This window comes from Chanodichthys erythropterus, chromosome 12 (genome assembly GCF_024489055.1).
Source record: "Chanodichthys erythropterus isolate Z2021 chromosome 12, ASM2448905v1, whole genome shotgun sequence".
In the NCBI taxonomy this organism is placed as follows: Eukaryota; Metazoa; Chordata; class Actinopteri; order Cypriniformes; family Xenocyprididae; genus Chanodichthys; species Chanodichthys erythropterus.
In genome coordinates this window covers 27,370,526-27,386,250 of record NC_090232.1, presented here as the reverse complement: position 1 = coordinate 27,386,250, position 15,725 = coordinate 27,370,526, and the positions used below count along the sequence as shown (strand labels likewise).

Sequence of the window (15,725 nt, the reverse complement as noted above, 5' to 3'; positions counted from 1 at the left end):
GAGCATTTTTATCAAGCTCGCATGTTTATGTTCAGTTATTTCATAATGGCAATGAAAATGACCTAATTACCATTAAAGTGAAATTACTGAAACTAAACATACAAGCTTGATAAAATGCTCATTTTAGAAGAAAATTTCAGATGGTACTTAGAGGCTTTTGCATCTGAAATCTTCATATCGAGCTTCTATTTTCAGTGAAATCGATTATATTTAAAAATGGCAGAATGATTGTGATGTGCAAAGTCACATTCAAATTACATTACAATCATTTCATTGACTCATCACTGGTTCTGTATGTCTGTATCAACGTGATCGCATGAGAATATGTGTGTATTTTTACGTAAAGTGTGGTTTTGTGTCTTTGAAAGTTATGTATTAATACCTACGTATTAATGAGACCAGGCTGGTTCACACATAAGCACAAAGGTGGAAGTTTCTGTACAGCCCCTGTGCCTTTCTGTCTACAGGGGTGCTGTGTAGTTTCACGTCTCTCCACATGGGGCCCCTCAGTCCCAGGACCAGATACTGCAAAACAACAGTCTGGCTCTGGGGATCCTTTCCGTGCAGTAATCCTTTTCCCAATAATGCATTTAGCTTCAGTTTTTGAAGAACTATGCAGTATGGTTCAAGAATAAATGCTGTGTGACTGAGCTAGACATACACTATATTGCCAAAAGTATTGGGAGACCCTTTCAAATCATTGAATTCAGGTTTTCCAATCACTTCCACAGGCGTATAAAATCAAGCACCTAGGCATGCAGACTGCTTCTACAAACATTTTGAAAGATTGGGTGGCTCTCAGGAGATCAGTGAATTCAAGCATGGTACCGTGATATGTTACCACCCGTGCATTAAGTCCATTCGTGAAATTTCCTCACTACTAAATATTCCACGGTCAACTGTTAGTGGTATCATAACAAAGTGGAAGCATTGGGAACAACAGCAACTCAGCCACAAAGTGGTAGGCCACGTGAAATCACAGAGCGGGGTCAGCACATGCTGAGGCGTACAGTGCGCAGAAGTCGCCATCTTTCTGCAGAGTCAATAGCTACAAACCTCCAAACTTTGTGTGGTTTTCAGATTAGCTCAAGAACAGTGTGTATAGAGCATGGAATGGGTTTCCATGGCCGAGCAGCTGCATCCAAGCCTTACATCACCAGTGGAGCAGTGGAGACGTGTTCTCTGGAGTGACCAATCACGCTTCTCTGTCTGGCAATCCAATGGACGAGTCTGGGTTTGGCGGTTGTCAGAAGAATGGTACTTGCCTGACAGAATTATGCCCAGTGTAAAGTTTGGTGGAGGGGGATTATGGTGTGGAGTTGTTTTTCAGGGGTTGGGCTTGGCCCCCCAGTGAAAGGAACTCTTAAAGTTGATAAAGAGGATCTTTTTGTTGACTGAGAAACCAAAGACTGTTACTGAGTTTTTGAAATGAGCGCATGCGTAAGAACAACTCCCCCTCCTTTCGAGGGAACGCCTCCCAAAACTCGAGTGTTTACCACCGGCATTCGCTGTGTCGTGTTAGTGGATTCATTATGTCGGACTCACCGCAGGTAACTCATAATCTGCAGTTGTTTTTCCTGTCTCCGGACAAAAACATTGCATGCAGTGCCTGTGGAGTGTGGAAAGTTACTGGAGCGCGCAGCCGCGCTCATCTCTCACAAGGAACGTCATGGCAGTGATTGACAAGCCAGAGGGCCAATTGGCTGATGTTTTTAAGGCCCTACCTCATGCACAGATGATGTATATCAATATTATTCATTTCAGTGCACCTAATAAATAGTATTTTATCAGTTAGTAAAGACAGTTTCAAGTAATATTGCAAAAATGTATAAAACAAAACATCCTCTTTAGCACCTTTAATGGTTCAGCATACCAAAACATTTTGGACAATTTCATGCTCCCAACTTTGTGGGAATAGTTTGGGGATGGCCCCTTCCTGTTCCAACATGACTGCGCACCAGTGCACAAAGCAAGGTCCATAAAGACATGGATGAGTGAGTTTGGTGTGGAGGAACTTGACTGGCCCGCACAGAGTCCTGACCTCAACCCGACAAAACACCTTTGGGATGAATTAAAGCGGAGACTGTGAGCCAGGCCTTCTTGTCCAACATCAGTGCCTGACCTCACAAATGCGCTTCTAGAGGAATGGTCAAAAATTCCCATAAACACACTCCTGAACCTTGTGGAAAGCCTTCCCAGAAGAGTTGAGACTGTTATAGCTGCAAAGGGTGCGCCAACTTCATATTAAACCCTACGGATTAAGAATGGGATGCCATTAAAGTTCATGTGTATGTAAAGGCAGGTGTCCCAAAACTTTTGGCAATATAGTGTATGATCTTGAATACTAATGCTAATGTCTGCTCATACTCAAAATAATACTTACATTAATCTAGTTTTGTTTAAAGATGAATTATCAGTTTATAGCCATCTGAACACTATTGCAGCTTTGATTATTGTACATTGTCATATTTTGCAATGAAACATGCACACAACTGTGCCTTTATTCCTCATATTTTGTCATAATGTCTTTTTATTCGGATATAACAGTTGCAGCAAGTTCAAACGAGGCTGGCGCTTTAAGACATTGCAAAACCATAATTCATAGTTGCTAATGTCAGGGGTTTGCAATCTTTAGATGCCATGGACCCCCAAATATGACCATCCTCATGTAAGGAAACTCCATCCTAAAATTTAAAAGGCATTTTATATGTATAAAGCCCAATTTATACAGGTATTTATTTAATCACTTTACTTTAATAAAATGTATTTTTATTATTATTTAAAAATGCCACAATTGTTCTCGAAGAGTGCTCTCTACAGGTCATGCACATCATTATTTCATGATAGGTATCTGGTCCTGGAACTGAGGGGCCCCACTGTTTTTCTCCCTACAGCTAATATCAACAGGACATAATGTAAAACACTGACACATGTTGTGTTGATTTGTGTTTAATGGACAGTGTCACGATTAGGTTTTTTGCATAACAAAAGATAAACAGATACAAAAAGAACTGCGCCCAAACTCATATCATTAGATGATTGCAATGTTAGACAAAAGAACTGTAGGCTGTATTTGACATCATATTGGAAGTCTAACGTGAGATGTGCACGATGCATCAGAGCGAGCATCTGTAACTTTCTGAAAATCAGCAGCTTGTTAATATATCAGCGAAAGAGAATGATTGATTTGTATTCATCTCCAAGCATAGCTTTAACATTAGATTGTCATCACAGAGACACAGTAAGAGCAGCACATCTCTTTACTTAAAACATTCATTAGGGCAGTGAAATAAATTAATTTTTACCATAGAGAGTTTTAAGAGAGTGCTTCAGTGGTCATGGAAAAACGTGAAACTGAAGCTATGGTGCAGAAATATAAAAATAAATCATTTTATAATCACATATGTATGGCTCATTAGTTTGCATATAAACAGAAAAATCAAGGCACTTTGAATTGTTACCAAAGTACATGATGTGAAAGGCACAGATTTTGAGCATTCATGAGGAAAAGTATTTACATAAAAATATATATTTCTATTATTAATGTCCAAGATGATATTGGACATTTGGCACATGAATGCATTTATGAGTGGTTGTAACAGAGTGCAAAATCAAAGAGGCAATTCATGTTACACCATACAGCCTTATCATATCTGTACCTATACGTGTCATTTAGCATCTCATCAAGACACATTTTACAATTAGAATTATCTATATTATTATTTTAAAAAATATCAAAATGTTTCTGTCTTTGGAGTTCACTTAAATATGTTTCAGTGAGAAAATGTTTTTTTTTTGTTGTTGTTTTTTTTACTTTGCATCTTACATCAATGGATTAAGCACCTATAAGAACTGACTTCCAGCAAGACAACTCCCTTTGGCAAGGCTTTTATCCCTACAGATTCAAAGGAACATACATTGTGTAGTGTTTGTATGCAATCAGTAAATGATGGTTAGTAATAATCCAACACTTTCAAGCTCCAAGTTAATGCTAACATGTGTCTCATGTCATCTGTATAGCCTATGTTGGCTATGAAAACTTATATTTATGAATCAAACTTGTTCTGAATACACATTAATCAGAGCTTACAGCAGCAAAAACAAAAGAAAGACAATATAAACAGACGAAATTTGAATTAAGACTGTAGATATGTAAATACTCTGTATTTAAAATTAATTACCATGAATATGATTCATTCAGAAGAATGTGATTGTGCAAAACAAAAACGGAATAAACACCATTAAGATTTGTCCCATTACATTAGGGAAAGTCGACAGGGATCTTTTTTTGTTTGTTTGTTTTTTGTTCAGTCAGTTTTTACATTTCTCTCTGACTGTCCTGAAACACTGACAGTTCATCACACCAGTGTTTACAGATTTAGCGTCTCAATCTTAAGACTGCACAGGTGGTCACATTAGCAAAATTTCAGCGAAAGTTCATTTCAGCTCCATTGTCAATAATGTAGCGATGTACAAAACACAGCAAACACAGAAAGAACTTTAAAACCAAGCAACTCTCTGCTGAAGACCACAGCAAATTCACACGACCAACATGAATAAAAGCAGAATCTGTTGTGGTGAACTTTTCCACCCTTACCCAAAACTTCTGATGACACAGATTGCTATTGAAATGAAATTTCACAGAGCAACTGTAAATGTGAACGCATCTTTACATGATGGATGTGTCTTATTGTGCCTACAAGTCATGTCTGAAAGATCATATTTACAATCATGAAGTTTTAAACACATTGCCATAGTCATTACGACTTCTCAGTTTATAAATATGAATCTCACAGGAGGACTTAAATGCACCATTAAAGCGGCACATAGGGTACATCGTCCCATGGAGGTGTAGAGCCCATCCTTGTACTCATTTGGGCTTTCAACTGCATAAGTAAATGCTCTCTACATAAAACAAAGATGTGAAGAACATCTAAATGTTTCAATCACACACTTCCATCAGTATGCTCCTCCACTGCATACTGCAGCTTCCCTATATATCAGTTATCCTCGCACTTTTTCTTTCACCTTCTCACTCTTTTATTACTAGTCAGGTTATGTACTTAGCTTTAAGATTCTGTGCTGCTATGGTGTGGACCCTCTTGCTCATTAATAGTATGCAAGTAGAGGCAAACCGGATGAGGTTGAGATTGGGCCAGTGGCGATGCTCCACACTCCACTCTGCTTTCTGGGGATAGCAGTCCCTGATTTTCCTCTCCAAAGGAATTGAGGCCACATTCCTCACAGAAATCTTCAGAGTCCTCTTGGTCCTCCTCACTCAAAAGCCCCTCGAATTCTTTGGGTTCATGGCTTTTCAAGCCTCGCCCACAAACACACACCTCAATCCCGGAGTCCCCTGTGAATCTGCGGTGCCTTCCCAGGATCCTGTCTTTCTCGTCAGGCAATGCCACATTCCTGAGCATCTCCTTCCTGCACTCGTTCTGTTTGTCCACACTGGGAGGCTGCTCTAAGGGCAGGGAACTCTCTGTGGACCTGCTTCGCTCTAACTCCATCTCGCTCTTGCTGTCGTCTTTCTGGTGGTACCCGTTGGAGGTATGGATCTCTTCTAGACTGGGTCTGGAACAGAGCGTGTCAGATACAGGGGGCACTGGAGTGATCTGTCTGGGTGGGCAGTGCGCATCCTGCTGGTCAGTGGTTAAGGGGCAGGTGTAGGCTGGAGGTCCGGTGGTTAAGGCACTATATGGGGGAGGGGGCGTAGCAGGCCGATGCACTACCTCCTCATATTCTGGAAGGAGATAGTTGGGTAGGAATCCTGAAAGAGAATGAATGGCAAGAAAATGTCCCAGAACAACGGTGAGAATTGAAGCATTCAAAATTGAAGAACTAGTTTTGTCCATTTTAAAGGGATACTTCAACTCAAAAACAGTCATCATTTTCTCATACTCATCTAGTTCCAAACCTGTATGACTTTCTAATGAAAGGATATTTCTGCCACACATGAAAAAAAAAAAAAAATTTAAAAACAAAACACTTTATCATTATAACTTAGTATGTCATACTTTTGACTTTTTATAAAACTATAAGTTGAACTTGTTGATTTTGTCTATAAACTATAAAGTCACTACATAAGTGTGTGAAGTGAATGAGTGTAAACTTTAAGAATAAAATGTGCAGAGCAACTGCAAATCTAATTATATTTAACACTGAGTATTTTTAATTAGAAGATAATTCATTAAATGGTATAATAAAAAAAAAATTAGTTATCCAAGGAATATTTGTTAAATTAAAAATATGAAGGGAACAGAATTACATTTAAAATGGGCACCTCATGTAATTTCACTTCCGGATTTATCAGAATACAGATAATTTTGAGATTGTTACCTACTGATACAGATATTGGCTCCGTTGCACACCCCTAGTTTTGACTGCCAGAATTTCAACTTTGTATGTTATGATCTGATTTTTTTTTTTTTATGTGGCAGAAATGGGCTTCCGAGCATTTTGGATTATTTCTGACATGAAGAACAAATCGATTTGCAATGGTGATTATGTCATGTCCATTGTAGACAGCCTTAAATTGTTATGATGTGATGTGATAACAGTGGTGTCTGGTGTAGACATGGTGTTAGTAACTCATTTTTCGACTTGTCATGAATTTGCCTCTTTTTGTTTTGTTGTTGTTGTCATAATTCTGATTTACCAAAGCATGATTTTTTTTTTTTTTTTTTTTGGTGGCAGAAATGATCTTCCATACATTCTACCTTATGCAGAACACAGAAGAGACAAAAAATGTTTTCTTTTGAAAATTAATTATTTTTTGTGCGAATTGTCCTTTTAACAAGACGATGTATAGCACATAATGTTTTTGAACATGTACTATTTTTAACAGGCAGTGCTAATCCATAATGATCATACACAAAATAGCAAGTCTATCAGCTTATTACATCAACAATCAGCATGATTTTTCAGACTGTCCTTGATTCATGATCAATGGCCACGTACACACTGTAAGTTTCAGTGACAACCGCATTTAAATGCGGGAGTGAATCCCCTAAATTATTATTACATGTGTGTACGGAACACGACTCACTCTTGAAAATGCAATGATTGACAGCTTGGAAACTATAGCGACGTTCTAGCGTCGTGTTTGGTTTCCGTTATCGTGACCAAAGTAATATTAAAGGGACAAAACACTTGTTATTTTCAGCACTTAACTAAACACACTAACACAGTCGACGAAAACGTTGTGTTCCCTTTCGATACTTCACTCGTACTGCGTATGGGGAAAGGTCTCCCTTTTTCCCCGCTGCTGAAGCCTTTTTCAATAACGCAGTGTAACTGCATCGTCATTGGTTCACTCATAGACAAGTTGTTGAACCAATGACGACACGGCACAGCTGCGCGGCCTATGGCGACAAAGCGCGCGAATATTCCCGGGTCGCCTTCTTCACAGAGGGCGATCTCGCCGCTTGCGCCCTCCCGTCTTCTTCCTCCTGCGAACCGGCCAGGAAGAGACAGCGGGGTAGAGCGACTCAGCGCCCGGAGTTAGACGAGCTCACGCCGGCCCAGCCCCGCGTGCCTCGTTTTCTCCTCCGATGGAACCCTCTCCCATCCTGTTCTCTCGCCCCGCAGCTTCCGAAGCGAAAGGATGGGCTGGCGAGCCGGAAGACCCCGCTCCCCTGCCTCCCTTGTAGCCCACTGAGCACGGCCAGGGCATGGATGCCGAGCTTTTCCGCATCCTGTCCAGAGCCGTGGAAGAGCTGGACCTCGAATGGGCCCCTCCAGAGGAGCAGTCTCGCAGCCGCCTGGACGAGTGGTTCCTGCCAGGCCGCCGCCAAGCACCTCGCCAGCGCTCAGCGCCCTTTTTTCCCGAGGTCCACGAGGAGCTCACATAGTCGTGGCGTGCTCCGTATTCAGCCCGCCTTCACACGACGCACCGCTCCGCCCTCACCGCCGCCGACGGCGCCGAAGAGAAGAGATACGAGCACCTGCCACCCCTAGACGAAGCGGTGGCTGCTCACCTCTGCCCTCCCGCGGCTGTGGGATGGAAGACTAAGAGGGCTCTTCCTTCCAAGCCCTGTCGGACCACCTCTACCTTTGCTGGACGGGCTTACACCTCGGCGGGCCAGGCTGCCTCCGCGCTCCATACAATGGCCATATTCCAGGTCTTCTAGGCCAAACTCCTCCGCTCGCTGGACGAGTCTGGAATTGACGCGCCGGCTTTCAAGGACCTTCGCAGCGCCACCGACCTTGCCTTGCGAGCCACGAAGGCCACGGCCCAGGCCATCGGGCGTTCCATGGCCAGCCTGGTAGTGTTGGAGCGCCACCTGTGGCTCAACTTAACGGAGATCAAGGACCTGGACAAGACGGCCTTCTTAGACGCCCCGGTCTCTCCCTCTGGTCTCTTCGGGCCTGCAGTGGCAACTTCACTGAGCGCTTTATTGCTGCGCAGAAATCGTCTCAGGCTATGAGGCATTTCTTGCCGAAGCGCTCCAGCTCTGCTTCTGCGTCCAGCCGCCCCTGGACTGCGCCGGCTCAGCAAAACAAGCCAGCCCCACCCGCAACACAGGCGGTGCCACCCCAGGAGCATCGCCAGCGCTCACGCCCTGCGAAGCGCCCTCCCTTCCCGAGATGCCAGGGACCCCGGCCCAAGAATGCGCTGGACCCGGTGCCTCCTAAGTCGTCCTGATTCGTCAGGAAGGAAGAGGATGGGGGATCGTCCCGTTGCGACCGGACAACCCCAAAAGCTCCCATGAGTAATTTCCCCTCCGCCTCGTTTAATTCCGGGCGTGGGAAACATGCTCCAAGTGACAAATGGGCCCACACCTGTTGCGCCCACTCCAAACGCCGTTTTCACGGCAAACAATATTTTACCTCATCTCAAAAAGAGCAAATTTCCTCTTCCACCCCTCTCGGTTTACGACCCCCTCAACAGCGGTCTGTCACCCGATATCATTCAACCCCTTGCCACTCGGGCCGAGGCCTGGCAGGCTATCGCCGATGTGTCAGAATGGATTATGGGGATCGTAACCCAGGGCTACTCGCTCCAGTTTGCACGGCAGCCCCCTCGCTTCGGCGGAGTGGTTCAAACCTCTGTCAATCCGGACGACGCGTATGTCCTCCGGGCCGAAGTTATGACGTTGCTAAAGAAGGGAGCTGTGGAAATAGTTCCCCCGACAGAGAGCGAGTCGGGCTTTTACAGCCGCTACTTTCTGGTCCCCAAGAAGGATGGTGGTCTCAGACCCATTCTAGACCACAGACTTTTGAATCACTCCCTCATGAGATGGAATTCAAAATGCTGACGCTGAAACATATCCTCGTGCACATTTGCCCCGAGGACTGGTTCTGCTCGCTGGACCTGAAGGATGCGTACTTTCACATCCAGATAGCCCCCCGTCATGATGCTAGCAGTGATGAAGGCCCTTCAGTCTTTTCAGACTCACTTGACAGGACGTCATGTTCTAGTCTGATCGGACAGCATGACAGTGGTGTCGTATTTAAACCACCAGGGCGGTCTCTCGTCCAGCCGCTTATGCGCTCTGGCGAAACTTCGTCTGGAATGGGCTCTTCCAGGGGTTCAGACGCTCAGAGTGACTCATGTTCCTGGCAGGAACAATCTGGGTGCAGACATGTTGTCACGGAGCAACATCCCCTCCGACGAGTGGATGCTCGTCCTCAAGATTTGGGAGTTCTTCGGGAGGGCAGAGATAGACCTCTTCGCCTCAGAAGACAACTCTCATTGCCCAACATTTTTCTCGAAGGAAGTCGATGCTCTGGCCCATACATGGCCCAGCACGCTCCTTTACGCCTTTCCTCCGATCGCACTGATCCCTCAGGTTATCAGGCGCATCAGAAAAGACCAACACAGAGACCTTCTGGTAGCCCCGCTCTGGAGGAACCAGGTGTGGTCCTCGGAGCTGTTCAAGCTCTCCCTGAGAGCCCCGTGGCCTATTCCCCTGAGACGGGACCTCCTCTCTCAGCAAATAGAACGATCTGGCACCCACAGCCGGAGCTTTGGGCTCTGCACCTCTGGTCCCTCGATGGGAGCCGACCAGCCTCCCCGGGGATGTCCTAAATACCATTTCTCAGGCTAGAGCTCCGTCCACGAGACGCCTCTATGACCAGAAATGGGCTGTTTTTGTTGATTGGTGTTCCTCACGCAACATAGACCCTGTGGAGAGTGACATATCCTTCATACTGTCTTTCCTCCAAGAACGCTTGGAAATGGGGCGCACCCTTTCTACTCTTAAGGTTTACGTAGCAGCCATTGCGGCTTTCCATGCTCCCATTGCTGGCCAATCAGTGGGACGTAACCGCCTTGTAATCCGTTTCCTGAGGGGTGCTAGGTGTTTGAATCCTCCTCGCCCCCTCACTGTTCCCACTTGGGACCTCTCATTGGTCCTCAGGGCCTTAAAGGGAACCCCCTTTGAGCCAATGGGTTCAGCCGATCTCAGGCCCTTAATGCTAAAGACCGCTCTGCTGTTAGCACTGGCATCGGTTAAGCGCGTTGGCGATTTGCAGGCCCTCTCTGTGAGCCCTGCATGCCTTGAATTTGGGCCTGGAGACTCGAAGGTTGTTCTCAAACCTAGGCATGGCTACGTTCCTAAGGTGCTCTCAACCCCGTTTAGAGCTCAGGTCATCTCGCTTTCTGCTCTTCCTCCCTCGGCGGACGAACGAGAGCTGGAGCTACTCTGCCCAGTTAGGGCATTGAGGACCTATGTGGAGCGATCGCAGCCTTTCAGGCAGTCAGATCTGCTCTATGTTTGTTTTGGTGGCCGCACCAAGGGGTCTCCGGTCTCAAAACAGCACCTTTCCCGTTGGATAGTGGACGCTATTAACCTGTGCTACTCCTCACTGTGTGCAGACTGCCCCATAGGAGTCAGGGCCCACTCCACTAGAGGAATGGCTTCCTCGTGGGCTTGGTCCAACAGAGTTTCCATTAAAGACATCTGTGAGGCGGCCGACTGGTCTTCGCCGTCCACTTTTGTCAGATTCTATCATCTCGATGTCCTGACCTTGCAAGCTCGGGTTCTTTCAGTGTGATTTAGCGGCCTCTGGTGAGTTCCGCCTCATGCAACCCCAGGAATTATTTCCTTAAGTGTAATTAGGGTTCGATTAAGGCTTTGCCTTCTCGCTTGTCTTTTGGACCCCCTCCAATGTGTCCAAATTCAGGCTGTATCGTTCCCAGACGTGGCACGGCGTGGTTGAATTCGTTCCCCATACATAGTACGAGTGAAGTATCGAAAGGGAACGTACTCGGTTACTAACGTAACCTCGGTTCCCTGAGATACAGAATGAGTACTGCGTCACTTACCGTGCACAGAACGCGATTAAGCACTAAAAGGTTAACTGACAACCGAATTTAGCTGCAGTGTGTACGTGGCCAATGAAAATAGACTGCACCATATTACAGAATATTTCACTTTGTGCTTATAACATGAAATCAAGTATTAGAGGAGACCAGGGAAATTGTTACATTAAACATATCAGTTCTATCTCTCAGTTTTGGTTAAAGGTTAACATAAATGGTTGATTCAAGATTTCATCATGACTGTCAAAATTACCTTTCACGCAGTGTGTAATGTAGCTGTATGTGAATGTAAACAGACCGCAAAGTTGTAAAGCTGAAAGTGCATCATAAATAAAGTTATTGTCTCTCAAAAGAAAGAGTCGACTCTGCGAAATGGAATTCGAACTTAAAACGACTCGTTTAAGCTTTTCAAAGTTCACAGGTCACAAGTAAATACATTTGCATAATGCCTGCCTAGGTTCTGCGTGAACATCCCGCAAAAAACTTTAGAATTTGTTGTTAATCCTTTCACACGTAAATTTCAAATATTCTGTCTGAGTCCCCAGCGTGAGTTTTTCCAAGGCAATCGTTATTTAGAACATATCACTTTATTTGGAAAAGAGAGCAGCTGTATTTGCATGCCTATTGCCTACATAGAAATTAATTGCACGGGGCATGCCCGACACGTGAACAAACATGCTGTAAAAAGGGACTTTGATCAAACTTTGCATGTCATTGTGTGAAAAAAAAGCTCAAACTAAATGTTTGATAAAACTGTCTTTCACATGTGCTCTTACTGAGGGTAAACAAACAAAAGGCAGCAGGTGCTGAGTAGATGGTGTAGGTGTATGCGAATCTTCTCATCTTTCAGAAAATCCAATTCAAGAGTCAAGACCAATGAAATCTATTTGAGAAAATCTTTTACTGTCAATCCAAACACATTTTAGCTGCTATTTTTATAAGACCTTTTTGAAAACATAGTCATGAATACAATATATAGGCCTATTGTCTTTATATACATACAAATCTATATATTGTTATGGGGACGGGGGCATGGCACTATGGAAGCCCGTTTCCGCCACTAAAAAAAAAAAAAAAAAAAGCCACTAAAAAAAAAAAAAAAAAAAAGATTAATTGCGACTTTTTATCTCAGAATTGCGAGTTATAAAGTCAGAATTCTGAGATATAAAGTCGCAATTGCGAGTTATAAAGTCAGAATTCTGAGATATAAAGTCGCAATTGCGAGTTATAAAGTCAGAATTCTGAGATATAAAGTCGCAATTGCGAGTTATAAAGTCAGAATTCTGAGATATAAAGTCGCAATTGCGTGATAAAAAGTCAGAATTCTGAGATATAAAGTCGCAATTGCGTGATAAAAAGTCAGAATTCTGAGATATAAAGTCGCAATTGCGTGATAAAAAGTCAGAATTCTGAGATATAAAGTCGCAATTGCGTGATAAAAAGTCAGAATTCTGACTTTTTTTCTCGCAATTAACTGATGGTCAGTATCTCTGTCTGTAACAGCGCATCCAACGATAGCTGTGCTGCCGTGAAGTCTGAAGCTGTTGGATGTATTAAAATGTTCCACTTCAGCTTTGTCTGATTTATTGCGCCTCCGCCACAGCTGATTCTTCTTCTTCTTATGATTATTATGATATTGTTATTATCGTGTAAAATTCATTAGTGTATCCATTCTGTTAAAAACAACTTTTATTGTCCAAATACCTCGACTGTAATTTGCAGAATTGCATGATTCTATTTCTACCCTTGAGTTGCAAAGTTAATGAAACATGATGGTATTGGTTGTTTTAGTATTAAGCCCACTAGATGGCAGTAAAAGCTGTTTTTTCTCCTTGAAACGCTGTGTACAAGGTTACCGTGGAAACATTCTATATGCATATTCCTGCGTAATGCATATGTCCGGAGACTAATCTATATGTGTCTCCTCCAGTAAATTCAATATTTCTTTATTGGTAAATCGGCGCTAGAAATAATCCTTTATGATGTCCTCTATTTAATGTATAATAATAACAAAGCAGTAATACTGATGGTCAGTCGCAATGAAAGGAAACGCAAGCAAAGTAAGAACTGTGAGAAATAACGTTTCACAGTAGTGAGAAAAAGTCAGAATTCTGAGATATAAAGTCGCAATTGCGAGAAATAAAGTCAGAATTCTGACTTTATATCACGCAATTGCGACTTTATATCTCAGAATTCTGACTTTATAACTCGCAATTGCGACTTTATATCTCAGAATTCTGACTTTATAACTCGCAATTGCGACTTTATATCTCAGAATTCTGACTTTATAACTCGCAATTGCGACTTTATATCTCAGAATTCTGACTTTATAACTCGCAATTGCGACTTTATATCTCAGAATTCTGACTTTATAACTCGCAATTGCGACTTTATATCTCAGAATTCTGACTTTATAACTCGCAATTGCGACTTTATATCTCAGAATTCTGACTTTATAACTCGCAATTGCGACTTTATATCTCAGAATTCTGACTTTATAACTCGCAATTGCGACTTTATATCTCAGAATTCTGACTTTATAACTCGCAATTGCGACTTTATATCTCAGAATTCTGACTTTATAACTCGCAATTGCGACTTTATATCTCAGAATTCTGACTTTATAACTCGCAATTGCGACTTTATATCTCAGAATTCTGACTTTATATCACGCAATTGCGACTTTATATCTCAGAATTCTGACTTTATATCACGCAATTGCGACTTTATATCTCAGAATTCTGACTTTATAACTCGCAATTCTGAGATAAAAAGTCGCAATTAATCTTTTTTTTTTTTTTAGTGGCTTTTTTTTTTTTTTTTTTTAAGTGGCGTTTTTTTTTTTTTTTTTTTAGTGGCGGAAACGGGCTTCCATATGGCACAGCAGTTAAAGGGTTAGTTCACCCAAAAATGAAAATTCTAGGGATGAACCGAAATGAAAATTCTGGCTGAAACTGAAATAAAAAATTGTGGCACTTGGCTGAAAACCAAAGCTAAAAATGCTTTTTATTTATTTTTGTATTTATTTATTTAATTTATTTATTTATTTATTTATTTATTTATTTTATTTATTTATTTAGTATAACTGTATAAGACGTTTTAATGAAATTGAATAATGTTAATGATACTGAATTTTAAAAAATCCAAGAAAGTATATATTGAAAGTAACACTAAAATTGGACAGAAAACAAAAATTTAAAATTAAATATCAATACTTCAGATTTATTTTTTGATCAGTTATCCAAATAATGTATACAGTAGTCCTACAAAGCTAATATTATCAGAGCATGTGAGCAGAGAAGCAGGGAGAGGATCAGTGAATGAGACGGTAACATCATTTTACCAGCACGGCTATACCACACCATGTCACAGCACAGTAGGGCTATTGCAAACAGAAACTACTATATTACTACATAGAAATGTCATGTTGGCGCATTATTTAACAGACATTTGAGCTTTTCTGATGAGCATGAGCAGAGCGTGAGCATCTGAGTGGAGTGCACATGCATAGAGCGGAATATTGAGCGGAGCATAAAGAGAGTGAAACCTGTGTTGAACAGAGGGGCGCCACATATTTGTCATTTTTCTCTTTCGGCCAAAAAACGAAAATGCCATTTTCGTCCAATAATTTTCGTCAGCTGAAATTTCAGTGTCCCTAGAAAAATCATTAATTACTCACTTTCATGTCATTCCAAACCCATAGGACATTTGTTCATCTTTAGAACACAAATTAAGAAAATCTGAGAGCTTTCTGTCCCTCCAATGACAGCCTACGCAACTAACACTTTCAAGTCCCAGAAAGTTAGTAAAGACATTAAAATAATCCAGTGACTCCAGTGGTTTAATCTCAATTTTATGAAGTGACGTTTGCGCAAAAAAAAAAAAAAAAAAAAAACAATTTACCACTTTATTTACAAAATATAAATTTTTGGAAATTAATATTTTTTGACGGCCCAGAATTTTGATTGCCAACAAATTCTAATCTACACAAGCAAAATCTAGCAAATTAAATTAAATTGTTATTTATTTATTTAGTACAGAGTATTAACATAATATGCATATTAAAGTCCCCCTGAAAACTTTGAAAGTTTTTTTAGCTTTTAGTGTGAATATGTTAGCCTTAATGTTATGAATAAGCCAGTGTGTTCCAAAACAATGACAAAATTTGCATTTAGGAGATATAAGCATTCAAAACTTACAGTTTCTCACTTCCGCTAAAATGGATCATGGATTTTCATGACATCACATCGCACTTCAGCTTCTCATCAAATCTTCTGTCCAATCAAATGCTCTCTAAAATCTGAAGTCCCACCCCCTCCTGTACCATCAACAGATACTGAAGCTTCGGCTGAAATCGGTCATTTGTTTGTCAAAAGGGAACGATTCAGACAGTGTAAATATGCTTTCCATTAACGCGAATGAAGTCTGTTTTCGCGTTAGTATAATGTGAACG

The 15,725-nt window shown here is 41.9% G+C and overlaps 1 protein-coding gene across 3 annotated transcripts in view; it reads right to left on the bottom strand.

Annotated features, from left to right (window-relative positions):
- Window positions 1–351: 351 nt before the first annotated feature.
- The window catches only part of wbp1lb (WW domain binding protein 1-like b), a 29,387-nt gene continuing 14,013 nt past the window's right edge, over window positions 352–15,725 (bottom strand). For 2 of the 3 annotated variants that reach the window (XM_067403176.1, XM_067403175.1), the window contains exon 4: window positions 352–5,773. In XM_067403176.1, the coding sequence (XP_067259277.1) occupies window positions 5,070–5,773 (704 nt within the window). In that variant the 3' untranslated portion in view covers window positions 352–5,069. The remainder of the gene's footprint in view (window positions 5,774–15,725) is intronic. The other variant, XM_067403174.1, reaches the window with a different exon arrangement.